Here is a 26,229-nt window from a genome sequence, read left to right as displayed (position 1 = left end):
AGGGTCTCTATCTGTGGCCGAATTGTACATTCCACGCGCTTAGTCCAGTGCTCTGCACATAGTAAGCGCTCAAATACTATTGAATGAATGAATGAATTAATTAATTAATTAATAGATCTATAATTCTACTTATCTTGATTGTATCGATGCCTACTTGTGTTGCTGTCTCCCCTCTTTTAGACTGTGAGCCCTTCGTTGGGCAGGGATCATCTCTATCTGCTGCCGAATTGTCCATTCCAAGCGCTTAGTACAGTGCTCTGCACACAGTAAGTGCTCAATAAATACTACGGAATGAATAAGCAAATCAGGGTGGACGCAATCCCAATCTTCGTTTTACAATTGAGGTAACTGAGGCACAGAGAAGTGAAGTGATTTGCCCATGGACACACAGCAGAGGAGAGCCGGATTTAGAAGCCAGGTCCTTTCGTGTTCTAGCCACTGGGCCATGCTGCTTCTCACTAGGCCCATCCACGGGGAGATGTCCTCCGGGCAAGAGGAAGTATGAAATTGCAGATGAGGAGTGGGGTTGGGTCTATCGGGAGAGATTTGAGTCATCCACCCACGAGGGGTGACCGCCGCTGCCTTGGGAGCCGATGAGCTGCCGGGAAGGGGTGGGTTTAAAAAGCCAAGAGTAGGGGGATCCACAACGGAGTCCTGAGGGATGGTTAGCGGATGAGGGGTGAGGAAGAAGGAAGCAGGAGAACCAGGAGAGAACTGTGTGGGCAAAACGGAGATTAAATAAGGTTTCCAGGCTGAGAGATCTAGGAGAGGCCCTCCCATAACCACCAAAGCGGAGGAGCCCTGCCGGGCAGCGGGGGGCGGGACGGTGTTCATGGTGATCGTTGGGGAGGGAAAAAAAATGAGGGAGGGCCGGGGAGGAGAAAGAAGGAACCGGAGCACCGGGAGAAGGAGGCAAAGCAGTTTCCGAACCCATGACCTTCTGGGAGTCAGGAGGTCACGGGTTCTAAACCCACCTCTGCCACTTATCTGCTGTGTGGTCTTGGACAACTCACTTCACTTTTCTGTGCCTCAGTTACCTCATCTGTAAAATGGGGTTTGATATTGGGAGCCCCACGTGGGACAGAGACCGTGTCCAACCCCATTTGCTTATATCCGCTCCAGTGCTTAGTGCAGTGCCTGACACATAGTAAGTGCTTAACAAATACCATCATTATTATTATTATCAAGTTGGTTCTGGAGGGGCTCAGCTGGGTCTCTTGCCAGAGGGCGGAAAGGGGAGGGGTGAGGGCAGGTGGGGAATGAAAATGGCACGTAAGCCACAGGACGAATGTGCCAACACCCCCTCCAATGAGTCCTCTGATCTGCAGAGGGTTGGCCGGAAGAGACCCTGCTTCAGGGAGCCATTCTGAAAATGAATTTTTTTGCCACAACCCTTAAAGCCGATAGACTCCCAGAGCAAGGAGAGGTCTCAGAAGGTCTTCTGATCCAGCCCCCTGCATCCGGTTGAACTAAGTGCTCAATAAATACGACTGAGTGAATGGATTAATGAACTGCCAGGGCCCCTTCTTTAAAGGTTCCCTTGGGCCGACACCCTACGCGGCTCGGTGCCTCCTTCTCTGACAGCTGGAAGTTCCTTCTGAAGTCTCACCGCACTCACTCTCGCTGCAACGGAAAGCCGATTTTTCCTTCCGAGTTGGTTCTCAGGGTCAGTCGCGCTCCCCCAGACCTCAGCCAGTCACCCCTCCGACCCGCCCGCCAGCCTACAAGCTCTACTTTTCGGCCTCAGCCAGAGTTGGGGTGGAAGTGTGAAAGCAGAGATCCCGGCAGCAGCGGGGCTACGGCTCCGTCGGGGTGGGTTTTCGGCTGTGGGGCGGGCAGAGCCATCGTTTCTCCCACAGAGGTTTGGATTCCCCCTCCACCCCGCCACCATCTCACCAGGGGCCGTCTGATCCGAGCTTCCCCGCAGGGATGGAAAGAGGCAAAAACATTCTCCTTGGCCTGCTTTGCTTTGAATCAAATTCATAGCGCAGTGCTCTGCACGTGATAAGTGCTGCTAGGTAAGCAGCGTGGCCAAGAGGATAGAGTATGGGCCTGAGATTCAGAAGGACCTGGGTTCTAATCCCAGATCTGCCACTTGTCTGCAGTGTGACCTTGGGCAACTCACTTCACTTCTCTGCGCCTCGGTTCCTTCATCTGTAAAATGGGGATTAAGAGTGAGAGCCTCATGTGGGATGGGGACTGTGTCCGATCTGATCAACTTGTATCTACCCTAGTGCTTAGAACAGTTGCTTGGCCTGCAGTAAGCACTTAAACAAGTACCATCATTATTTTTATTAGACAGACTTGGGGTCTAATCCCAGCTGTGGGACCTTGGGCAAGTCGCTTAACTTCCCTGGGCCTCAGTTACCTCATCTGTAAGTTGTATCTAGCTTAGTATGGTGCTGGCACGTAATAAGTACTTAACAAATGCCATAAGAAGAAATATATAAATGACGTGGATTGATTGCCTGTATCCTGTTGGTTACGCTTTAGGCCTAACTCCCTTATTCCCTCAAAATCAGTCAGTGGTATTTATTAACCAATCAGTCGGTGGTATTTATTGAGCGCTTTTGAGTCTTGAATGTAGTTGGAAGTTTCTTCTTACAGTATTTATTAAGCTCTTACTATGCGCCAGGCACTGTACTACGCTCTGGGGAAGCTACAAGCTAATAAGGTTGGACACGGTCCGTGTCCCACATGGGGCTCACGGTCAGTCAATCTCATTTGACAGACGAGGTAACAGATACAGAGAAGTCAAGCGAGTCACCCGAGATCACACAGCAGACAAGTGGACAAGTGGCAGAGCCCGGATGAGAACCCACGTCCTCTGACTCTCCGGCCAGGGCTTTTTCCACCAGGCCAGGCTGCTTCCCACAATTTATTGAGCACCCAACTGTGCAGAACACACTGTGCCTCTAAAGGCCCCCCTTCCTTTTTTCCTTCTCCACCCTCCCACCTCGACCAGGAGCGGGTGGGGGGCAGCGCTGTTGACTCCCTAGACTGTGAGCCCGCTGTGGGCAGGGAGCAGGGAACATGTCTACCAACTCTGTTATAGTGTAGTCTCCCATGCTCCTAGTACAGTGATCTGTACAAAGTAAGCGCTCAATAAATGCGATCGATTGATTGACTTGGTCACCAGCCTCAGCAGAGGAGGCAGGGAGGGGAAGGGGAGTCACTGACTCACGCTAAGGGGTGGAATAGAAGACTAAGTGGCCTCATGGCCCGGGCTGGACTGGCATCTGGGCACTGTCCCTTCACCCACGATGGGGAGGAGGACTGGTAGTGCGGGCATTTCCTGCCTGCTGGAAGGTGGTCACAGCTTTAATTACTCCTGGATTCATTCATTCATTCCCTCATTCAATCGTATTTATTGAGCGCTTACTGTGTGCACACCACTGTACTAAGCGCTTGGAATGGACAACAGATAGAGACGATCCCTGCCCAGTGACGGGACTGAAAGCACCTCAAGGATTGGGATTGTATCTTCTCACTCTACAGCACCTTCCGTGGCTCAGTGGAAACACCCCAGGCTAGGGAGTCATGGGTCATGGGTTTGAATTCCAGCTCTGCCACTCATCAGCTGTGTGACTGTGGTCAAGTCTGGGCCTCAGTTACCTCATCTGGAAAATGGGGATGAAGACTGTGAGCCTCACGTGGGACAACCTGATGACCCTGTATCTACCCCAGCGCTTAGAACAGTGCTCTGCACATAGTAAGCGCTTAACAAATACCAACATTTTTTTTTAACTCTGTATAAAAGGAAGCTCTCCATGAATTGACCCTCTGACCTGCCTCCTCAAGAACCTCCAGCGGTTGCCCATCAGCCTCCACATCAGAAACTCCTCTCCGTCGGCCTTAAAGCAGTCAATCCCCTCGCCCCCTCCTATCTCACCTCAGTACTCTCCTACTACAACCCAGCCCGCACATTTGGCTCCCCTACTGCCAACCAACTCAATGTACCTCCATCTCATCTGTACGGCCGCCGACCTCTCGCCCACATCCTTGCTTCTGGCCTGGAATGTCCTCCCTCTTCATATCAGACAGACGATCGCTCTCCCCCACCCTTCAAAGCTTTTATTGTAAGCACATCTCCTCCAAGAGGCTTTCCCCTGATAGGCCCTCATTTCTTCTTTTCCAACTTCCTTCTGCATCACTCTTACATGGGGATTGGCAACCTTTATTATCTCCCCTGCTCAGCCCCACAGTACGTAGGTACATATCGGTAGGTCTATAAATGTCTGTTTCTCTGTCAGCTCCTAAGGGAACTTATAACGCCGGTATTTGTTAAGCGCTTTTCTATGCGCCAGGGACTGTACTAAGCGCTGGGGTGGATGCAAGCAAATCGGGTCGGACGCAGTCCCTGTCCCACACGGGGCTCCCAGTTTTTTACAGTTTGAGGTAACTGAGGCACAGAGAAGCGAAGTGACTGGCCCAAGGTCACACCGCAGTCTGCGTCGCCCTGACTTGCTCCCTTTGCTCTTCCCCCCTCCCCCACAGCACTTACATACACACCTCTCATTTTATTTGTTTATTTTGATGGCTGCCTTGCCCTCTAGACTGCACACTCCCTTTAGACAGGGAATGTCTAAATATTGTCTAACAATATTTATTGTTAGATTGTATTCTCCCAAGTGCTTACTACAGTCTAACAATGTCTAACAATATTTATTGTTTGATTGTATTCTCCCAAGTGCTTAGTACAGTCCTCCGCATGCAGTAAGTGCTCAACAAATCCGATTGAATAAAGGAATGAATGAATACGAGTAGTGCTGTTGGCAGGAGTGGGAGAGTCCTCCATGGCTGAGACCCTCCCCCAGGCCCCCCTGGGAACCACAAGAAGTTGGCCCTCCCTGGCAGAGAAGGTACTGTACTGAATGCTTGGGAGAGTGCTCAATAAATACGATTGAATGAACAAATGTTGCCGAATTGTAATAATAATTATTATGGTATTTGTTAAGCACTTACTATGTGCCAAGCACCGTTCTAAGTGCTGGGGTAGGTACAAGGTAATCAGGTTGCCCCACGTGGGGCTCACAGTCTTAATCCCCATTTTACAAATGAGGTAACAGGCTCAGAGAAGTTAAGTGACTTGCCCAAGGTCACACAGCAGACAGGTAGCGGAGCCGGGATTAGAACCCACGTCCTCGGACTCCCAACCCCGTGCTCTTTCCACTGAGCCACGCCACTTCTCTATTTGTTAAGCACTTACTATGTGCCAAGCCCAAAGTCACACAGCTGATAAACGGCACAGCTGGGATTAGAACCTACAACCTCTGACTTCCAAGCCCAGGCTTCAAATTTATTGAGCACTTACTGTGTGCTGAGCTCTGCACTAAACACTTGGGAAAGTACAATGCAACAACAGAACAGACACATCCCCTGCCCACGGCGAGCTTACAGTCTAGAGGGGGAGACAGACATTGATATAAATTACAGATATAATTGTGGCATTTGTTAAGCATTTACTATGTGCTAGGCACTGTACTAAGCACTGGGGTGGATACAAACAAATCAAGTTGGACGCAGTCCGTCTCACAGTCTTAATCCCCATTTTACGGATGAGGGAACTGAGGCACAGGAGTGAAGTGACTTGCCCAAGCCGACAAGTGGCAGAGATGGGATTAGAACTCATGACCTCCTGACTCCCAGGCCCGGGTTCCATCCACTACGCCAGACTATGAGCCCCATATGTACATAAGTGCTGTGGGGGAGTAAAGGGGGATGAATAAAGAGCAGTGCCTGGCACATAGTAAGCGCTTAACAAATACTATAATTATTATTATAAAGGGAGGAATTCAGGGCAACACAGAAGGGAGTGGGAGACAAGGAGGACTTAGTCAGGGAAGGCCTCTTGGAGGAGATGGGCCTTCAAGAAGGCTATGAAGTGGGGGATAGAAATTGTCGGACACGAGGAGGGAGGGCTTTCCAGGCCAGAGGTAGGATGTGGGCGAGGGGTGGACGGCGAGACGGGCGAGATGGGGGTAGAGTGAGAAGGTTGGCATTAGAGGAACGACGTGTGAGAGCTGGATTATAGTACGAGAATAGCGAGGTGAGGTAGGAGGGGGTAAGGTGATTGACTGCTTTAAAGTCAATGGCGTGGAAGTTTTTGTTCAGCTAATCACGTTGGAGACAGCCCCCGTCCCACAGGGGCTCACGGTCTCCATCCCCGTTTTCCAGATGAGGTAACTGAGGCCCAGGGAAGTGAAGTGACTTGATCAAGGTGTTTTTTTTAATTTTTTATTGTTTTTTTAAATAGTATTTATTGAGCGCTTACTATGTGCAGAGCACTGTACTAAGCACTTGGAATGAACAAGTCGGCAACAGATAGAGACGGTCCCTGCCGTTTGACGGGCTTACGGTCTAATCGGGGGAGACGGACAGACGAGAACGATGGCGATAAATAGAGTCGAGGGGAAGAACGTCTCGTAAAAACAATGGCAACTAAATAGAATCGAGGAGATGTACAATTCATTAACAAAATAAATAGGGTAATGGAAATATATACAGTTGAGCGGACGAGTACAGTGCTGAGGGGATGGGAAGGGAGAGGGGGAGGAGCAGAGGGAAAGGGGAAAAAGAGGGTTTAGCTGCGGAGAGGTGAAGGGGAGGTAGAGGGGGAGCAGAGGGAAAAGGGGAGCTCAGTCTGGGAAGGCCTGTCGGAGGAGGTGAGTTTTAAGTAGGGTTTTGAAGAGGGGAAGAGAATCAGTTTGGCGGAGGTGAGGAGGGAGGGCATTCCGGGACCGCGGGAGGACATGGCCCGGGGGTCGACGGCGGGATGGGCGAGACCGAGGGACGGCGAGGAGGTGGGCGGCAGAGGAGCGGAGCGTGCGGGGTGGGCGGTAGAAAGAGAGAAGGGAGGAGAGGTAGGAGGGGGCAAGGTGATGGAGAGCCTCGAAGCCTAGAGTGAGAAGTTTTTGTTTCATGTGGAGGTCGATAGGCAACCACTGGAGGTTTTTAAGAAGGGGAGTGACATGCCCAGATCGTTTCTGCAGGAAGATGAGCCGGGCAGCGGAGTGAAGAATAGACTGGACTATTATACAGCAGACTTAGCCGGACTTAGAATCCAGGTCCTTCTGGCTCCCAGGCCCATGCTCTACCCACCACAAGAGTCAGTAGACATGTTCCCTGCCCACAGCGTTTATTAGTCAAAAGAGCTAATAGAACCCGCCCTTTGGAAGGGCAGCACAGAGCTGAGGGTGGCGAGTCTTCTTGTTTACATGGGTTCATGTGGTCGAGAAAGGATCATTCCTCTGATTTCCCATCTTCCCATCTCCCCGCTTTAGTCTAAACTTCACTCGACTGCCTGGCTCATCTTCCTGCAGAAACGCTCTGGGCATGTCACTCCCCTCCTCAAAACCCTCCAGTGGTTGCCTATCAACCTTCGCATGAATCGAAAACTCCTCACTCTTGGCTTCAAAGCTCTCCATCACCTTGCCCCCTTCTACCTCACCTTCCTTCTCTCTACTGCCCACCCCGCATGCTCCGCTCCTCTGCCGCCCACCTCCTCACCGTCCCCCGTTCTCGCCTATCCCGTCGACCCCTGGCCCACGCCCTCCCGCGGTCCTGGAATGCCCTCCCTCCTCACACCCGCCACTCTTCCCCTCTTCAAAGCCCTATTGAGAGCTCACCTCCTCCAAGAGGCCTTCCCAGACTGAGCCCTCCCTTTCCCTCTGCCCATCCCCTCCCCATCGCCTTGACTCCCTCCCTCTGCTTTACCCCCTTCTCCTCCCCACAGCACTTATGTCTATTTGTACATATTTATTACTCTATTGTATTAATGAAATATATATCTATTTTGATGGCATTGATACCTACTTTTGTTTTCTCGTCTCCCCCTTTTACACTGTGAGCCCGTTGTTGGGTAGGGATTGTCACTATCTGTTGCCAAATTGTACTTTCCAAACGCTTAGTACGGTGCTCTGCACACAGTAAGCGCTCAATAAATACGATTGAATGAATGAGACCGTTTAGCACCCCAGACTCTGGGGTTTTTTGAAAGGAGGCTTCCTTCGGTGCTTTGTGCCCAAAGGACTATTGCAACAGCTTTGGAAATGAGCTTGCATCCAAGCTGCCTGGAGGCAGGGGGACAGGGGAGAAGGGCTCCTGAAGTTCCCTCCCCTCAAATCCGAAGACTGCGTCCAGCAGGAAAGCATGCCGCAACTGCAGGGCCCCAGACCAGTACCTGGCTTGTACTAGCCCAGCAGGGCATAATAATAATTGCGTACTAATCGCCGGGATAAATAAGCAAATGGGGTTGAACACAGTCCCTGTCCCACATGGGGCTCACAGTCTCAATCTCCATTTTACGTGGAGAGAACTCAGGCCCAGAAAAGTGAAAGGACTTGCCCCAGGTCACACAGCAGACAAGCGGCAGAGCCGGGATTAGAACCCATAACCTTCCCAGGCCCATGCTCTATCCATGATCCCATTAACAAAATAATTTGCACCCACCTAGATCAATCAGTGATATTACTCTACTAATTGCTTTAGAGGAGGACTGTTGGATATGAAGAGGCAAGGGGTTGTCAGTGACAGGCAAACGAGGTTCAAAGAGTAATAATAATAATGATGGCATTTGTTAAGCACTTACTATGTGCAAAGCACTGTCCTAAGCGCTGGAGTAGTGTGCAGTCAAGTTAGGAGTTTCTGTTTGATGCAGAGATGGATGGGTAACCGCTGCAGGATTTTGAAGACTGGGGAGACACGGACTGAACTTTCTTTAGGAAAATGATCCGGGCGAGAGTGAGGTGTGGACCGGAGAGGGGAGAGACGCGAGTAAAGGTCAGCAAGGAGGCTGATGCGGTCGGCAAGGAGGAAAAACAAGTACTTGACTCAGCGTGTGATGAAGGCACGACTACCGACTCTATTGTACTTTCCCAGGTGTTTAGCACAGTGCCCTGTGCACATTTACATGCTCAACAAATACTACTGATTGATCCATCCTCTTTCAGAGAAAGCAAGGAGACGGGAGGCTGGATGAGGCTAAGATGAGTCCAGAGAAGCCCCCCCGGGTGAGGGGGTGTCACCCGTCTCCGGGGACAGGTTCTTTCGGAATCGGCACAGTGAGAGAGAGGCTGGGGATGGAAAACCTGAGTTTTGTATAGAATTTATTCTACGGGGCGAATTGAATTTAGACGCGACAATCGACCTTCCCTTTTGGGGGAAATATGGTGTTAAAGCTTCCCCTTTGGGAGGAATATGGTGTTAGAGCTTCCCTAACGGGCAGAATATACTGGTACATTACTCACGTGTGGGCGGACACCAGGGCCCGCCCAGGCAGAGCTCGCTTATGGTTTACTCACAACTTGGTGAGGCGGCTAGTTCCCACCATGTGCGCACCCACTCAGGAGGAACCCACTTGGCATAAACCCACTTGCACGCTAAAACCCACTTATGCGTTACACTCTTATACATTACCTCACCCGACCCCCGTCTCTGTGCGTCGGTCCTGGTGGCAGAACGGCGTCTGGTGCTGGGCAGGGAAAGACATGTGGGTGGCTGTTGCTACCGCTGTGATCTTCCGAGAGATACCAGAGCACCAGAGGCGACCTGTGGTTTGGGTGGTCCTAACTTCCGACCTGTTCAATCTCCGCCCCTTCCACTTCCTCCTCTCCCATACCTTATTGGGTGGGCACGGAGGAGAGGGACACCTATCTTCCTCTCTGGCCACCGGTGGCATTTCGACCTTGGGGTAGCCGGTGCCCAGGTCCACCTTGGCACAGGGGGTCAGGCGTGCCACGTTCAGGAGTGTGTGGCCACACCGTCTTGGGGGTGTAGGGACCGCAAGTCCGTTAGCATGTGCTTCCTGAAGCCAGGGCGGTCACCTTCCAGGAGCCGAATGGGAAAGACGCTTCCCTTCCTTTCCCCCCCTCAGCTGGTCAAACGGTAGGGGGAAAGGAGTGGCAGACCCGCTGCCCACCCCCCCAATGACCCAGGTCACCGGAGTAGGGGGACGGGAGGCTCTTCTTAGACTCAGAGAATGGCTCACAAGCAGAGACGAGGCCGGAGTGTCTCCAAAAATCTTTATTGACCGCCGCCCGCGTGGGTTTTCACGATCTGGGTCTCTCCTTCTTGCCCTTATACAGAGCCAGCAGGGAAACGTTGGCCACCTTGACCACCTTGAAGCGGACTCCAGGGATGTCGCCCACGGCGTGGCCCTTCCGCCCGAAGCCGGCCACCAGGACTTCGTCGTTTTCCTGGAACGGAATCGCGGGAGGTTCCCGGCTGAGCCCCCCGCCTTCCTTCCCTCCCCGCCACGGACACCCGGCGACGCCGTACGTACAAGACGCTCACGACGTGCAAGACGCTCACGACGTGCCGAGCGCCGTGGCAGCAGATAGAGGACTGGAACCCGGGTCTCCCGCCCCCCGGTCCCACGCTCTCGACGCACCCGGAGGTCGGTCCAAAAGGCTAAAAATTAATCCGCCCCCAACCTCACCTCGATGAAGTTCAGGCAGCCGTCATTGGGGACAAAGGCCGTGATTTTCTTGCCATTCTTGATCAGCTGGACTCTGACACACTTCCGGATGGCTGAGTTGGGCTGTTTAGCCTCCACCCCACTGAAAGGCCCAGAGTGAAAGAAAGACAGACACTTGAGTTGGGGATGTTCCTTCCCACGGAGGCAGGGTCCCCCCGCCGGGGCACCATCAGACTCCCACCAGAGCTGCCCTCCACCCACCACCGGCCCCAGGCCTCTCCTCTCCGAGGGCGGGACGGAAACGGGCCGGACGGTCGCCACCACGGCTGATCTTTCCGCCTGGGCCCGGCAGCCATTTTCCAGCCCGAGTGAGCCCGAGCCGGGATGTCCGGCTCTGCTCGTAATGCGTTGCCGGGCCGCCCCCCGCCACTAGGCCTCACTCACACTTTCTCCAGCACGATGCCCTTGGCGTGAGAGGCCCCCCCAAAAGGGTTGGCCTTGAGAGCGGTGCCCAGGTGGGCTTTCTTGTACTGCTTGTCGTGCCACTTCTGGTCCCGCCGGTGGCTGCGGAGCTTCCTGGCCGTGCGGAGTCCCCTGCACTTCCCTAGGAGGCGAAATCGAGGATGAGGATTGCGCAGTTCCGCATTTCCCAACCCCCTGGGCCTGGCCCCAAGCAGGAAACTCGAGCCACCCTCAAGAACAAGCGACTTTCAACTTGGGACCCGACGGCCCCATCCATTTCGGCGCCGCGCCGGGAGACCGCACAATCGGCCCCCTGCACGGATCACCTTCTTGAAATGTCACCCAGCACCCAGCCCACCAGTCACTACCCATCATCCCTCACATCGAACTTGTCAGCTGGGTGACTTTGGGCATGTCCCTTCACTTCTCTGGGCCTCAGTTCCCTCATCCGTAAAATGGGGATTGAGACTGTGAGCCCCACGTGGGACAACCTGATCACCTTGTATCCCCCCAGCGCTTAGAACGGTGCTTGGCACATAGCAAGTGGTTACCAAACGCCATTATTATTATTCTCAAACAAAAACTCCTTACCCCTACTCCCTCGCTCACACTTATTCCCCCCAGTCTGGAACTCCCTCCCCAAATCCACCAGACCACAGCTCTTCAAAACCTCCCTAAAATCCCAACTCCAGCAAGTCCCTCCTTTTCAAACGGCATCACTGAAGTGTTTACTATGTCCCAGGCACTGTACTGAGCACTGGGATAGATACCAGTCAGGTTAGACACACCCCTTGTCCCTCACAGGGCTCTATCAACCCCATTTTACAGAGGAAGTAACTGAGACACAGAGAGGTTAAGTGACTCACCCAAGTCACTTAAGAGCAGGAATTGGGACCAGAACCCTGGCCCTTTCACTCCCAGGCCCTTGCCTTTTCTACTACACCATGCCGCTTCCCCGATTCATTCCCAACACATCATGCCCACTCGACCACCCTTAATCCCCTTCCCACTCGTTTTAGCCCACTAATAATTATGCAAGTACTCATGCATAATTATTAGTATATTAAGTGACCTATTCCTCCCTTTCAACATGTTGCATCTCTTGCTCCCACTAAAGTTTTCATCTTTTCCTACTAGATTGTAAACTCCTTCAGGACCAGGGAATCTTGTTAGTCCCACTCTCCCAAACACTTAGCGCAGTGCTTTGCACCCCACTGGTGCTCAATACACATCACTTATTGTCTGACTGAAGTCAGACGATCAAATTCTTAGAGCTCCCTGGGACAAAGGTGTCTCATTACCCTCCCTGACAATCGGGATTTTTTTTTTTTTACAGTACCCGTTAAATGTTTACTACGTGTCAAACACTGGTCTAAGCGCTGGGGTACGTCCAAGTCAACTAGATCGGACAAAGTCCCTATCCTGCTTGGGGCTCACAGTCTAAGTAGGTGGCAGTATTTAATCCCCATTTTACAGTTGAGGAAACTGAGGCAACAGAGAAGCGACCTACCCCAGGTTACATAATAATGTTGGTATTTGTTAAGCGCTTACTATGTGGCGAGAACTCTTCTAAGCGCTGGGGAAGATACAGGGTCATCAGGTTGTTCCACGTGAGGCTCATAGTTAATCCCCATTTTACAGATGAGGTAACTGAGGCACAGAGAAATTAAGTGACTTGCCCACAGTCACACGGCTGACAAGTAGCAGAGCCGGAATTCGAACCCATGACCTCTGACTCCAAAACCAGGCTTTTTCCACTGAGTCACTTCTACATAGCAAGCCCTTCTAGATTGTGAGCCCCTTGTGAACAAGGGCTGTCTATCTGTTGCTGAATTGTACTTTCCAAGCGCTTAGTACAGTGCTCTGCACACAATAAGCGTTGTGAGCCCCATGGGGGACAACCTCATTACCTTGTATCTACCCCCAGTGCTCAGTACAGTGCCTGGCACATAGTAGGCGCTTAACAAATACTACAATAATAATAATAATAATAATAATAAATTCGACTGAATGAGTGGGGCACGTGGCAGAGCCGGATTGCGGAGTCAGGTCCTTCGGGACTTCTGGGCCCGAGTTCCCTCCACTAATAATGTTGGTATTTGTTAAGCGCTTACTATGTGCAGAGCACTGTTCTAAGCGCTGGGGGAGATACAGGGTCATCAGTTCATCCCACATGAGGCTCACAGTTAATTCCCATTTTACAGATGAGGTCACTGAGGCCCAGAGAAGCGAAGTGACTTGTCCACAGTCACACAGCTGACAAGTGGCAGAGCCGGGATTCGAACCCATGACCTCTGACTCCCAAGCCCGGGCTCTTTCCACTGAGCCACACTGCTGCTCCATCATTCTCCCCTCCCGTTTCCTTGGAGAAGCAGCGTGGCTCAGTGGGAAGAGCCCGGGCCTGGGAGTCAGAGGTCATGAGTTCGAATCCCAGCTCTGCCACTTGTCAGCTGTGTGACTGTGGGCAAGTCGCTTCACTTCTCTGTGCCTCAGTGACCTCATCTGCAAAATGGGGATGAAGACCGTGAGCCCCACGTGGGACAACCTGATTCCCCTGTGTCTCCCCCAGCGCTTAGAACAGTGCTCGGCACATAGGAAGCACTTAACAAATACCAACATTATTATTATTATTGGGAGTCAGAGGTCATGGGTTCGAATCCCCCTCTGCCACTTGTCAGCTGCGGGACTGTGGGCGAGTCACTTCACTTCTCGGTGCCTCAGTTCCCCCATCTGTAAAATGGGGATGAAGACTGGGATTCCCCTGTAACCCCCTCCCCCCAGCGCTTAGAACAGCGCTCTGCACATAGTAAGCGCTTAACAAATACCAACATTATTCTTATTCTTAACCTGACCGGTCCCCAGTGACGGAGGGTGGGCTGGCGACTAGGTGCCTGCATGTATAATAATAATGGCATTTGCTAAGCGCTTAGTACGTGCGAAACACTGTTCTAAGCGCTGGGGAGGATACGAGGTCATCCGGCTGTCCCACGTGGGGCTCACGCAGGCCCACGTGCGATCTTTTTCTTTTTATGGTCTTTGTTAAACTCTTACCAGGTGCCAAGCACTGTTCTAAGCGCTGGGGGTGGAGACACCAGGTCATCCGGCTGTGCCACGTGGGGCTCAGTCTCCAGCCCCCTTTTCCAGATGAGGTCACTGAGGCCCAGAGAAGTGGGGTGACTTGCCCACAGTCCCCCAGCTGCCGAGCGGCATTCGAACCCACGACCTCGGACTCCCCAGCCCGGGTTCAATCCCCTGAGCCGCGCTGCTTCTCTTTCCCCGGGGCCTCGGCCAGGCCCTCTGCAAAATGGGGGCTAAGGCCGGGAGCCCCACGTGGGCCACACCTGCATCTGCCCCAGCGCTTAGCGCAGTGCTGGGCACACCCTGCACGGTCGTTATTAACCCTTACCCCCCCCCCCCAGCTCGGATGTGCCCCCTCCCAGGCGCTCACCACTCAACCCTATTTACTGAGCGCTTACTATGTGCACAGGACTGCACGAAGCGCTTGCAATGGACAAATCGGTATCAGAGCCGGTCCCTGCCCACCGACGCGCTTCCAGTCTAATCGGGGGAGCCAGACGGACAAAACCGAGAGCAATAAGTATCACCACAGCGCTCCGCAGAGAGTGGGCGCTTTGGCATGACCTCCCCGCAGGCCCCACTCACCCATGCCGGCCTCCGCCTGCAAAAAGAATGGCCAACCCTCCCAGAGTCCTTTGCGCCGACTCTGGCCGGCCCCCTCCCCGCGCCTGCGCAGTGAGGGGGGGGCGGGGCGGGGGAAGCGCTTCCGGGTCACCAACGGTCGCCGGCTCGACCTCGCCCCTCCCGCCCCCGGCCGGCGCTCATTGGCTGCCGGCCCGCGCGGGCCCCTCCCATTGGCTGGCGCCGGATGGCCCCGCCCCCCCGGGCCTCGCGCCCCGCCATGGCCACGCTGTTCCCCTCGCTGTTGCCCCGGGTGACCGAGGCCTTGTGGTTTAACCTCGACCGGCCTTGCGTGGACGAGAACGAGCTGCAGCAGCAGGAGCAGCAGCACCAGGCTTGGGTGAGACGTCGCTCCCCCAATCGCAACCGGGAAGGATAACGCTGATGGGGGTGGGGGGGAGTCCCGGGTCGTGGGTTCTAATCCCGCCCCTGCCCGCTGGGTGATTTGCCCCCCCCGTCACTTCTCTCCGTGACCTCGTCTGCAAAATGGGGATTAACACCATCAGATGGACCGGGTGGGTCTCCCCCAGCGCTTGGCACAGAGGCAGCACGTATTTGTTAAGCGCTGCCACTGTGCTAAGCGCTGTTCCAAGCGCTGGGGGAGATGCAAGCTCATCAGCCTGGCCCACGTGGGGCTCCCAGGCTTCATCCCCATTTGACAGATGAGGGAACTGAGGCCCAGAGAGGGATGATGATAATGGTGGTATTTGTTAGGCGCTTACTATGTGCCAAGCACTGTTCTAAGCGCTGGGGGAGATACAAGCTCATCAGGTTGCCCCCCGTGGGTCTCACAGTCTTCATCCCCATTTGACAGATGAGGGAACTGAGGCCCAGAGAGGGATGATAATGGTGGTATTTGTTAGGCGCTTACTATGTGCCAAGCACTGTTCTAAGCGCTGGGGGAGATACCAGATCATCAGTTTGCCCCCCCGTGGGTCGCACAGTCTTCATCCCCATTTGACAGATGAGGGAACTGAGGCACAGAGAAGAATGAGAATAATGAGGTTGGTATTTGTTAAGCGCTTACTATGTGCAGAGCACTGTTCTAAGCGCTGGGGGAGATGAAGGGGAATGAGGTGGTCCCACGTGAGGCCCACCGTCTTCATCCCCATTTTACAGATGAGGGAACTGAGGCACAGAGAAGAATGATGATGTTGGTATTTGTTAAGCGCTTACTATGAGAGGCAGCATGGCGCAGTGGAAAGAGCCTGGGCTTGAGAGTCAGAGGTCATGGGTTCTAATCCCGGCTCCGCTGCGGGTCAGCTGTGGGACCTTGGGCAAGTCACTTCACTTCTCTGTGCCTCAGTTCCCTCATCTGTCAAATGGGGATGAAGACTGTGAGCCCTACGGGGGACAACCTGATGGCCCTGTATCTACCCCAGCGTTTAGAACGGTGCTCGGCGCACACAGTAGGCGCTTCACAAATACCAACATTATTATTACTCTGTGCCAAGCACTGTTCTAAGCGCTGGGGAAGATACGGGATCATCAGGTTGTCCCCCGTGGGGCTCACAGTCTTCATCCCCATTTGACAGATGAGGTCACTGAGGCCCAGAGAAGTGAAGTGACTTGCCCAAGGTCACATAAGACAAGTGGCAGAGCTAGGATTAGAATCCATGACCTCCGACTCCCAAACCCGGGCTCTTTCCACGGAGCTACACTGCTTCTAAAGAGTCGGGGTGCCTTTGCCCAAGCAGTCAGTACAGTGCTCTGCACACGGTGAGCGCTCGATAAACACCACTGGATGACTGAATGGTTAATAATCATAATAATATTTGTTAAACGCTCACTATGTGCCAGGCACTGTGACAATAATAATAATGATGGTGTTTGCTAAGCGCTTACTATGGGCCAAGCGCTGTACTAAGCGCTGGGGTGGATACAAGCAAAGTGGGTTAATAACGATGATGGTATTTGTTAAGCGCTTACTAGGTGCCAAGCACTGTTCTAAGCGCTGGGGGGGATAGAAGGTGGTCAGGTTGTCCCACGTGGGGCTCACAGTCTTCATCCCCATTTTCCAGATGAGGTCACCGAGGCACAGAGAAGTGAAGCGACTTGCCCAGGGTCACCCAGCAGACAAGTGGAAGAGGCGGGATTGGAACCCACAACCTCTGACTCCCAAGCCCCGGCTCCTGCCACTGAGCCACGCTGCTTCTCTGTCCTCCGTGGGGCTCACGGTCTCCATCCCCATTTTCCAGGTGGGGTAACTGAGGCCCAGAGAAGTGACTTGCCCAGGGTCACCCAGCAGACAAGTGGCGGAGGCGGGATTGGAATCACAGCGTGGCTCAGCGGAAAGAGCCCGGGCTTGGGAGTCGGAGGTCATGGGTTCGAATCCCCCTCTGCCACTTGTCAGCTGGGTGTCCGTGGGCAAGTCACTTCACTTCTCTGGGCCTCAGTGGCCTCATCTGGAAAATGTGGGTGAAGACTGGGAGCCTCACGTGGGACCACCTGATGACCCTGTATCTACCCCAGCGCTTAGAACAGTGCTCGGCAAATAGTAAGCGCTTAACAAATACCAATATTATTATTCCTATTATTATTCTGACTCCCAGGCTCTACTCGGGGACCACATCTGGGCCCCACCGCCCCCAGGAAGCAGGGCACCAGGCCGGGATTGCGGACTCTGCGGGGGTCCCTCTCCACTGGAAGATGTTGGAGGGCAGGGAGTGCGCCTTCAGTCAATCAACCGTTCGTATTTATTGAGCGCTTACTATGCGCGAAGCACTGAACGAAGCCCTTGGGAGGGCATTCATTCCGTCGCGTTGATTGGGCGCTTACCGTGTGTAGAATACTGGACTGAACGCCTGGGAGAGGACAATATAACAATAAACAGACACTTTGCCTGCCCGATACCACCTACAATTACCTCTATAACGTAAGAGAGTTGGCAGTCCCGCTCCCTGCCCACAGTGAGCTTGCAGTCTAGAGGGGGAGGCAGACGTTAATATAAATAAATATAAATAATAAATTACCGATGTGGATATAAGCGAACAGTGCTTGGCACATAGTAAGCGTGAGGGTGACACAGACGATAGTATAAATGAATATGAATAAATTACCGATGTGGCTATAGGTGACGTGGATGTAAGCGAACAGTGCTTGGCACATAGTAAGCGTGTGGGCGACGACGAAGATAGTAGGTGAAGAGGAAATGAGGGAGGCCTCTTGGTGGAGAGGCCCTCCTCTACTGCAGCTTAGGCCAGTCCCCTGCACCCAGAGAGGGCTCATTAAGTGCTGTTGATTGAGGGACATAGTTCCCATCCTTAAAGAACCCCCCATCCATCGGAGAATGGGATGATTCATTCGTTCAGTCGTATTTATTGAGCGCTTACTGTGTACAGAGCGCCACACTAAGCACTGGTGAGAGTACAGTGCAACAGTAAACAGCACCATTCCCTGCCCGCGACCAGCTCACAGTCTAGACGGGACATCGATAGAAAGCAGCGTGGTCTAGTGGGTAGTGAGATTTGTCAAGCACGGACTGCGCGGCAGACGTATTAATAATAATAATTATGGTATTTGTTAAGCGCTTACTATGTGCTGAGCACTGTTCTAAGCGCTGGGGGGGATAGAGGGTGATCGGGTTGTCCCACGTGAAGCTCACAGTCTTCATCCCCATTTTCCAGATGAGGTCACCGAGGCACAGAGAAGTGAAGTGACTTGCCCACGGTCACACAGCTGATAGGTGGTGGAGCCGGGATTAGAACCCATGACCTCTGACTCCTAAACCCGGGCTCTTTCCACAGAGCCACGCTGCTTCTCATATTAGGCACCCTGACTGAGCCCTCCCTTTCCCTCCGCTCCTCCTCCCCTCTCCATCGCCCCGACTCCCTCCCTCTGCTCTTCCCCCTTCCCCTCCCCACAGCACTTGTCTATATTTTATTTTATTTAATTAATGATGTGTCTATATCTATGATTCTATTTATCTATTTTAATGGCATTGAGGCCCATCTACTTGTTTTGTTTTGCTGTCTGTCTCCCCCTTCTAGACTGTGAGCCGGTCGTTGGGGAGGGACGGTCTCTCTCTGCTGCCGAATTGTCCATTCCAAGCGCTTAGTCCAGTGCTCGGCACACAGTAAGCGCTCAATAAATACGATGGAACGAATGAATGAGTGGGGTTGAACACAGTCCCGGTCCCAAATGGGCCTCCCAATCTGAATCCTTATTTTACAGACGAGGTAACTGAGGTCCGGAGAAGTTAAATGATTTGCCCCAGGTCACACGGCAGGCAAGTGGTGGAGCTGGGATTAGATCTCAGGTCCTGCTGACTCCCAGGCCTGTGCTCAAGGGGGATGAAGACTGTGAACCCCACGTGGGACAAACCTTGTGTCTATCCCAGCGCTTAGAAGAGAGCTCTCATAATATCCTGGCTGGATTGTTGCGTCAGCCTTCTCTCTGATCTCCCTTCCTCCCGCCTCTCCCCGCTCCAGTCTATTCTTCATTCCGCTGCCCGGCTCATCTTCCTGCCGAAACGCTCTGGGCGTGTCACTCCCCTTCTTAAAAACCTCCAGTGGTTGCCTGTCGACCTCCGCTCCAAACAAAAACTTCTCACTCTAGGCTTCAAGACTCTCCGTCACCTTGCCCCCTCCTACCTCTCCTCCCTTCTCTCTTTCTACGGCCCACCCCGCACGCTCCGCTCCGCTGCCGCCCGCCCTCTCACCGTCCCCCGTTTTCGCCTATCCCGCCGTCGACCCCGGGGCCACGTCCTCCCGCTGTCTCGGAACGCCGTCCCTCCTCACCTCCGCCAAATTAATTCTCTTCCCCTCTTCAAAGCCCTACTGAGAGCTCACCTCCTCCAAGAGGCCTTCCCAGACTGAGCCTCCCTTTCCTTCTGCTCCTCCTCCCCTCCACTCTCTGCTCTTCCCCCTTCCCCTCCCCTCAGCACTGTGCTCATTTGTATATATTATTTATTACCCTATTTATTCTGTTAAAGAGGTGTATATCTCCTTGATTCCATTTATCTCGATGATGTCTTGTTTCTGTTTCGTTCTGTTTCGCTCTGCCGTCTGTCTCCCCGGTTTAATAATGATGTTGGTATTTGTTAAGCGCTTACTATGTGCAGAGCACTGTTCTAAGCGCTGGGGTAGATACAGGGGAATCAGGTTGTCCCACATGAGGCTCACAATCTTAATCCCCATTTTACAGGTGAGGTAACTGAGGCCCAGACATGTTAAGTGATTTGCCCACCGTCACACAGCTGACATGGGGCAGAGCCGGGATTCGAACCCACGACCTCTGACCTCCAAGCCCGGGCTCTTGCCACTGAGCCACGCTGCTTAGACTGTGAGCCCGTCGTGGGGCAGGGATGGTCTCTATCTGTTACCGAATTGTATGTTCCAATTGCTTAGTACAGTGCTCTGCACATAGTAAGCGCTCAATAAATACTATCGACTGAATTGGGCTTTCGGATCTTTACTCTGGGAAGAAATTAAGTGGCTACGTGCACCCAGCTGCCTCCAGATCTTCTCCTGGCCGACTGAAGTGAGGCAAAATCTAGCCACGGAGGCAAGGGGCCGGGGGAAGAGCGGTGGGGGGCCTCTGCCAAGAGCCGGCGAGGGATGCCAAGGGAAGTGGGCAACCCAGCGGGATGGTGGGCACGATCCCGTAATTAACTTGAAAGCTAAGGAGCCTGCCCCTCTGGGAACTGACGGTTGAGGGGACGGTCCCTGACTAAGCCCTCATTTCCTCTTCTTCCCACTTCCTTCTGCGTTGCCCTTGAACTTGGATCTGCTCCCTTTTTTCACCCTTCCCTCACCCCCCACGGCACTTATTCAATTGTATTTATGGAGCGCTTACTGTGCACTAAGCGCGTGAAAAGTACGATACAGCAATCAAGAGAGACAATCCCTGCTCACAACGGGTTTACAGTCTAGACGGGGGGAGACAGGCATCGAAACAAGTAAACAGGCATCGAGAGAATTATATAGATTATGTAATTATATAGATATAATTGTAGATATATAATCTATATATAGATATTATAGATCTATAGATAATTATAGAATTATAGATATATACATATATACCTAGTGCTGTGGGGTGGCAGGGAGAGCAAAGGGGGCGAGTCGAGGTGATGCAGAAGAGAGGGGGAGCTGAGGAAACGGGGGCTTAGTCTGGGAAGGCCTCCTGGAGGAGGTGAGCCTTCTGTAGGGCCTTGAAGAGGGGAAGAACAGTTAGTTGGGTGGATTTGAGGAGGGAGGGCGGTCCAGGCCAGAGGTAGGACGGGGGGTCAGGGGTCGGCGATGAGACCGGTGACCACCCAGTGCGAAGGTGAGCGGCACCAAGGAGCAGAGTGTGCAGGCTGGGATGGAGAAGGAGAGAAGGGAGGTGAGGTGGGAGGGGGCAAGTTTTTATATTTATTTATGTTAATGTCTGCCTTCCCCGCTAGACTCTAAGCTCCTTGTGGTCAGGGTACGTGTCTACCGACTCTGTTATATTGTATTCTCCCAAGGACTTAGTACAGCGCTCTGCCTACGGCGCTCAAAAAATATGATTGATTGATTTGGACTAAGGGAAGGCTTCCTGGCGCAGGTGGCCCCGAGCAAGTTTTGTCTCTGCACTGGTTCTCCCCAGTCCCGTTGTCTCCGGTGTGGGAGTTGAGTGGAGGGTCAGCTGAGCCCCAGATTCTCCCGCCCTCCGGGGCCCCCGGGTGAGGAGGGAGGGGTGTGGAAGGGCAGCCGTCCATCATTTGGAGGGAGGACCCCGGCCCCGGCCGGATGTGGCCCCTCGGGGCCCGGGACGGGGGTACGGCCTTTGGCGGGCGGCGAAGGCCGGCGGGCAAGGGGCGCCTGTCCTTAACGCCCTCGGCTCACGCTCGACCCCCTCCCCGCAGCTCCAGAGCATCGCGGAGAAAGACAACAATTTAGTCCCCATCGGCAAGCCGGCTTCCGAGGTGAGTGTGGCCATCCGACCCGGCCCCGGGTCGGGGGGCGGCGGTGCCCCCGGGACGCAGGCCCGGGTGTCGGGGGAGCCGCCGGGCACCACCCCTGCCCCTACCCCTAACCTTCACTCAGCCCCAATCCAGCTCGAGCCTCAGTCCTGCTGCCGACCCACCCGACCCCAGCGCCCTCGGCCCCCGCCCCGGCACCGGGCCGGTCAGGGCAGAGCGGGCTCGGGGTAGCCCCCCCGGGCCCCTGCCATCTCCGCGTGTCCCCGGCAGCACTACGACGAGGAGGAGGAGGAGGACGACGAGGACGACGAGGACAGCGAGGAGGACTCGGAGGATGACGAGGACATGCAGGACATGGACGAGATGAACGACTACAACGAGTCGCCCGACGACGGGGAGATCAACGAGGTGGGTGGGTGGGGCGCCCGGCGGCCCCTCTTGCCCCGGCTCCCCCGAGTCCGGGCGGCGGGAAGACGGGTGGCGAGAGGGGGCTGGGGAATGGGTTCTCCTCCGTGGGTGCCCCCAGGTCGGGGGAGAGGGCGAGGGTGGGGGTGGGTGGTCCCTAGCGAAGGCGGCATGAAGGGCAGACCTGAGGGCACAACTCCCCGCTCCCCGCAGGTGGATATGGAAGGAGCCGAACAGGACCAGGACCAGTGGATGATATAAAAGGTGCGGGGGTGGGCTGCGGGCGAGGCCGGCGAGGAGGAGTGGGGTGGCACCGTGGGCCCCCCCAGCCCTGGCACGGCTGGCCGGAAGCCCCTCCAGTCAGCCCAGCCCTGGGGTCGTGCCGAAGCCGCCGGACAGAGGACGCCTGACAGGCTGACCGGGAACGGACACCCGACGGTGCCCCCGGCCCCCACGTTTGCCCTCCGGCCGTGGTCTCGCAAATAAAGACGTGTGGTGGGTTTGTCCAGCGAAACTGTCCCTCTCCCTCCAGGGTTCGGAAGCCAGCCCCCCGCCGGCTCCCGTGACCCCCGGGAAGACGAGGCGATGCCGGGCTCGCGCCCAGGCTGGGGATGGGAGGACGGTCAGCGACCCGGAGGGCAGCGGGACCGAGTTCCTCCCGCCGTGGCCCACGTTCCCGATGGAACGAAGCGTGGGGAGCTCAGCCCCGCCTTCATCCCTTCTCCCCGCTCTGTCCGCTTCGGGGGACGCAGCGGCCCGGAGGCGGGAAGGGAAAGGACGGGGAGCCGCCGGGACCGCGGGTAAGGGGGAGCAGACGCGGAGCTGCCCCTCACCGTTCCTCTGCTCGGTGGCTACAGGCACGGGGAATGTGGCCACGGGGGGCCTGGCCCCAGCCCCAGCCCCAGCCCCCGTCTGTCCTCACCCTGAGGTGAGGAATTGGGTGAACCCGTTATGGGCCGGGAACCCGTCTGTTAATTCCGACGCATGGTTCTCTCCTAAGCGTTTAATACAGTGCCCTGCCCCGATTAAGCGTTCACTAAACGCCGTGGGTCGCCCGAGTGGAGTGGGCAGACAGCGGGGAATGGTGAGGTGCCCCCCCCCCCCCCCCCCCGGCACCCAACAGCCATCAGACAGGGCAAGACCTGCCCAGGGCATCGACCCCAAAGGGCCACGGGATTGTCCCCGCCCCCCACCCCCCGCCCCGAGGGCCCCGGATCCGTTCCTCGCCCGAGTCGGGGCTGATCCGGGCTCTCATTTCGGTGTTTTATTTCCCGGCGGTGATCCCGCCTGCCCTCCCCGGGGAGGGGGTCGGAGAGGGTCCGGGGGCCCGGAGGGGGCGGTCCTCAGCCGGGGCCGGAGAAGGTGAGCTGGGCCACGCCGTCGCGGATGGCGGGGAAATACTGGAGACCCGTGCGGTGCAGGCGGCAGCGGTAACGCCCGCAGGCCTTGGCGTACTGCAGGAAGCGGGGCGCCCCCGGGAAGAGCACGCGGTCGGCCAGGACGGTGGCCCCCGCGGGCAGCAGGGCCTGCGCCTCCAGCAGCTGCAGGTCGCGCAGGTAGCGGCGCGGCTCGTGGGCCAGGAGGACCAACTCCGCCCGCCGCAGCCCGTGCCGCGCCCGCAGCCGGGGGATCACGTCCTCGGGGCGGCCCACCGCCAGCTCCACCTGCGGAGGGGAAGAGGAACGGGGAGGGGAGTGGGCGGGGGCGGGGGTGGCCCAGTTGGGCCCGGGGGCCGGCGGGGGTCACTGACCGTGCGTTCATCGAAGCCCGCGAAGCGGATGACCTTCTCGGCCACGGCGGCCACGCGGGGGTCCTGCTCCACGGTCAGGAGCCGGGCGCCCGGGGGCAGGGCCTGGGCGATGAGCAGCGTGGCGTAGCCGCAGCGGGTGCCCAACTCCAGCACGCAGCCCGGGGCCCGGTCCTGCACCAGTCGGGTCAGGATCTGACCTGGCGGGGGGCCGGGGTGGGGGGGGGACCCGGACACTCAGCCGAGCGAACGGCCTCCCCCTCCGTCCCCGACCCCGGTGCCCCCCGGCGGCCCTCTGGGACCTCCTCCGGCCACCCGCGTCCCTCTCCCCAAAGCGGCGGCGCCCGGTGCTCCCCACCCCGTCCTGGACCACCGTCTCGCGGGGGGGGATCCCCGGGGGGGAGAGGACGGGGCAGGTCTGACCTTTGAGGGGCCCCAGGTGGGCCAGGTACTCCCGGTGCCCGCACCAGTGGTCGAAGGTGGCCAGGATGTGCCGGGGGTCCCCGGGCAGGGCGTGGGTCAGCAGGTACTGGAAGGCCCGCTCCTCCGCCCGCAGCCCCGACAGCCGGTCCCGGAGCCCCCGCACCACCACCGCCCGCACCAGCAGCCGGAAATAGTGGCGGTAGCGCACCAGCAGGGTCACCAGGAACGGCAGGAAGGCCAAGGCGATGGCGGGTGACATCCCGGGGCCGGGGCCGGGCCCGCGGAGGGCGGGCGGGGGCCGGAGCCGGCCGAATCGAGGCAGCGGGCTGGGCCGGGCGGCTGCTGGGGGCGAAGGAGAGACGTCGTCTCCGATTCCCCAGAGACCAACTTGACTCCTGCTCCTCAGTACTGGCTGTACCGGGTACCGGCAGAGGGACAGAGGGAGGAGGAGACTCCCTTCCCGGCTAACAGTCTGGACGCGGACACGCGCGCACCCATCACGCCCTCCCCCGGGGCAGACTTACCTACTCCAGAGACCCTGGCAAATGCCTCTCCCACTCCCGGGAGTCTGGTCTGGAGGCCCCGGGTGGGTCAGAAGAGGGAGAGGGGAGCTGGGGTGGGGAGGCAGAGAGGAGAGACCGGAGGGTGAAAAGCAGAGTTGTACCTGCCCTCAATTATTGATGGCTTCACCCGAGACCAGAGCTCCAGTTACTCCGGGACGGCGGGCGGGCGGGCGGCCCCCGTGGGCTCCCGCCACCTTGAAGCTTCCTTCCTCCCCTAGGGTCCCCGGTGTCCACACGTGGCCTGGGTGCTCCCAGGGTGGGGGCCCGAGAGCAGCCGAGGGGGCACAGAAACTCCTCACCGTTGGCTTTAAAGCCGGCCCTCACCTCGCCCCCTCCTACCTCACCTCATTACTCTCCTACCCCGACCCAGCACGCACACTCCGCTCTTCCAGTGCCAACCTTCTCACTCCACCTCCATCTCATCTATCTCGCAGCCCTCCCCTCGCCCAAGTCCCTCCTTTGGCCTGGAACACCCTCCCTCCTCGTATCCCACAGACACTCTCCTCCCCTTCGAAGCCTTATTGAAGGCCCGTCTCCTCCAAGAGGCCTTCCCTGACTAAACCTTCCTTTCCTCTCCTCCCACTCCCTTCTGTGTCGCCCGACTTGCTCCTTTTATTCATCTTCCCTCCCGGCCTCACAGCATTTTTGTACGTATCTGTAATTGATTTATATTAACATCGGTCTCTCCGCAGACCGTAAGCTTGTCGTGGGCGGGGAACGTGTCTTATTTAGATGTGTCCGCCACATTTCAGCTGTGGGACTTTGGGCAAGTCGTTTCGCTTCTCTGTGTCTCGGTTACTTCATCTGGAAAACGGGGATGAAGAGCGTGAGCCCCACGTGGGACAACCTGAGCACGCTGTGTCCACCCCAGCCCTTAGAAAAGTGCTTGGTACATCGTAAGCGCTTAACAAATACCATCATCATCCACTCTGTTGTGTAGTATTCATTCATTCAATAGTATTTATTGAGCGCTTACTATGTGCAGAGCACTGTACTAAGCACTTGGAACGTACAATTCGGCAACAGATAGAGACAATCCCTGCCCAGACAACTTAATCGCACTTTTCCAAGCACTCAGTACAGTGCTCAGCACATAAGCACTCGATAAATAGCAATGATTGATTAGTAAGTATTGAGCACTTATGACGTACAGAGTACTACAGAGTTGGTAGACACGATTCCTACCCACAAGGAGCACAACAATCAATCAATCAATGGTATTTATGGATTAAATAACATAGCGGGGCCTTGGCTAGCTCAGCTGGTGGAACGGAGGACTGTAGTCGTCTAATACCGGACATCCTTAGGTCACTGGTTCGATTCTGGCTCGAGGGACTCTTCCTTTTCTCCCCTTCCCCCTTCCCTCAGCACTGTGCTCATTTGTATATATTATTTATTACCCTATTTATTTTGTTAATGAGGTGTACATCCCCCCGCCCATAACTTGACTCCTCTCTCTATCCTTGACTCCACTCTCTCATTCAACCCACATACAGAAGCCATCACTAAATCCTCTCAGTTCGACCTTCACAACATGGCCAAAATCCGCCCCTTCCTCTCCGACCAAACTGCTACCCCAGTGATGCAAGGGCTTCTCCTATCCCACCTTGATTATTATAAAAAT

General features: G+C 55.6%; 3 protein-coding genes across 3 annotated transcripts; 1 reads left to right on the top strand and 2 right to left on the bottom strand.

The window, feature by feature from the left end:
• Positions 1 to 10,005: 10,005 nt before the first annotated feature.
• On the bottom strand, positions 10,006 to 14,628 carry LOC114808072 (40S ribosomal protein S23). Its single transcript, XM_029055499.2, has 4 exons — positions 14,543 to 14,628; positions 10,862 to 11,021; positions 10,439 to 10,559; positions 10,006 to 10,196 (listed from the first exon to the last, which is right to left on the bottom strand). Exons 1-4 carry the CDS (start codon positions 14,544 to 14,546, stop codon positions 10,050 to 10,052), a joined length of 432 nt encoding a protein of 143 aa, XP_028911332.1. The 5' UTR covers positions 14,547 to 14,628; the 3' UTR covers positions 10,006 to 10,049.
• A 145-nt stretch (positions 14,629 to 14,773) lies between these two features.
• ANAPC15 (anaphase promoting complex subunit 15) lies at positions 14,774 to 22,386 on the top strand. Its single transcript, XM_029055509.1, has 4 exons — positions 14,774 to 14,918; positions 21,411 to 21,470; positions 21,738 to 21,875; positions 22,086 to 22,386. Exons 1-4 carry the CDS (start codon positions 14,799 to 14,801, stop codon positions 22,131 to 22,133), a joined length of 366 nt encoding a protein of 121 aa, XP_028911342.1. The 5' UTR covers positions 14,774 to 14,798; the 3' UTR covers positions 22,134 to 22,386.
• An 829-nt stretch (positions 22,387 to 23,215) lies between these two features.
• LOC120638234 (transmembrane O-methyltransferase) lies at positions 23,216 to 24,442 on the bottom strand. Its single transcript, XM_039911219.1, has 4 exons — positions 24,424 to 24,442; positions 24,043 to 24,303; positions 23,623 to 23,819; positions 23,216 to 23,536 (listed from the first exon to the last, which is right to left on the bottom strand). Exons 2-4 carry the CDS (start codon positions 24,299 to 24,301, stop codon positions 23,216 to 23,218), a joined length of 777 nt encoding a protein of 258 aa, XP_039767153.1. The 5' UTR covers positions 24,302 to 24,303; positions 24,424 to 24,442.
• Positions 24,443 to 26,229: the final 1,787 nt, after the last annotated feature.

The sequence above is a fragment of the Ornithorhynchus anatinus genome, chromosome 2, assembly GCF_004115215.2.
Source record: "Ornithorhynchus anatinus isolate Pmale09 chromosome 2, mOrnAna1.pri.v4, whole genome shotgun sequence".
In the NCBI taxonomy this organism is placed as follows: Eukaryota; Metazoa; Chordata; class Mammalia; order Monotremata; family Ornithorhynchidae; genus Ornithorhynchus; species Ornithorhynchus anatinus.
This window is presented reverse-complemented; position numbering and strand designations above follow the sequence as displayed.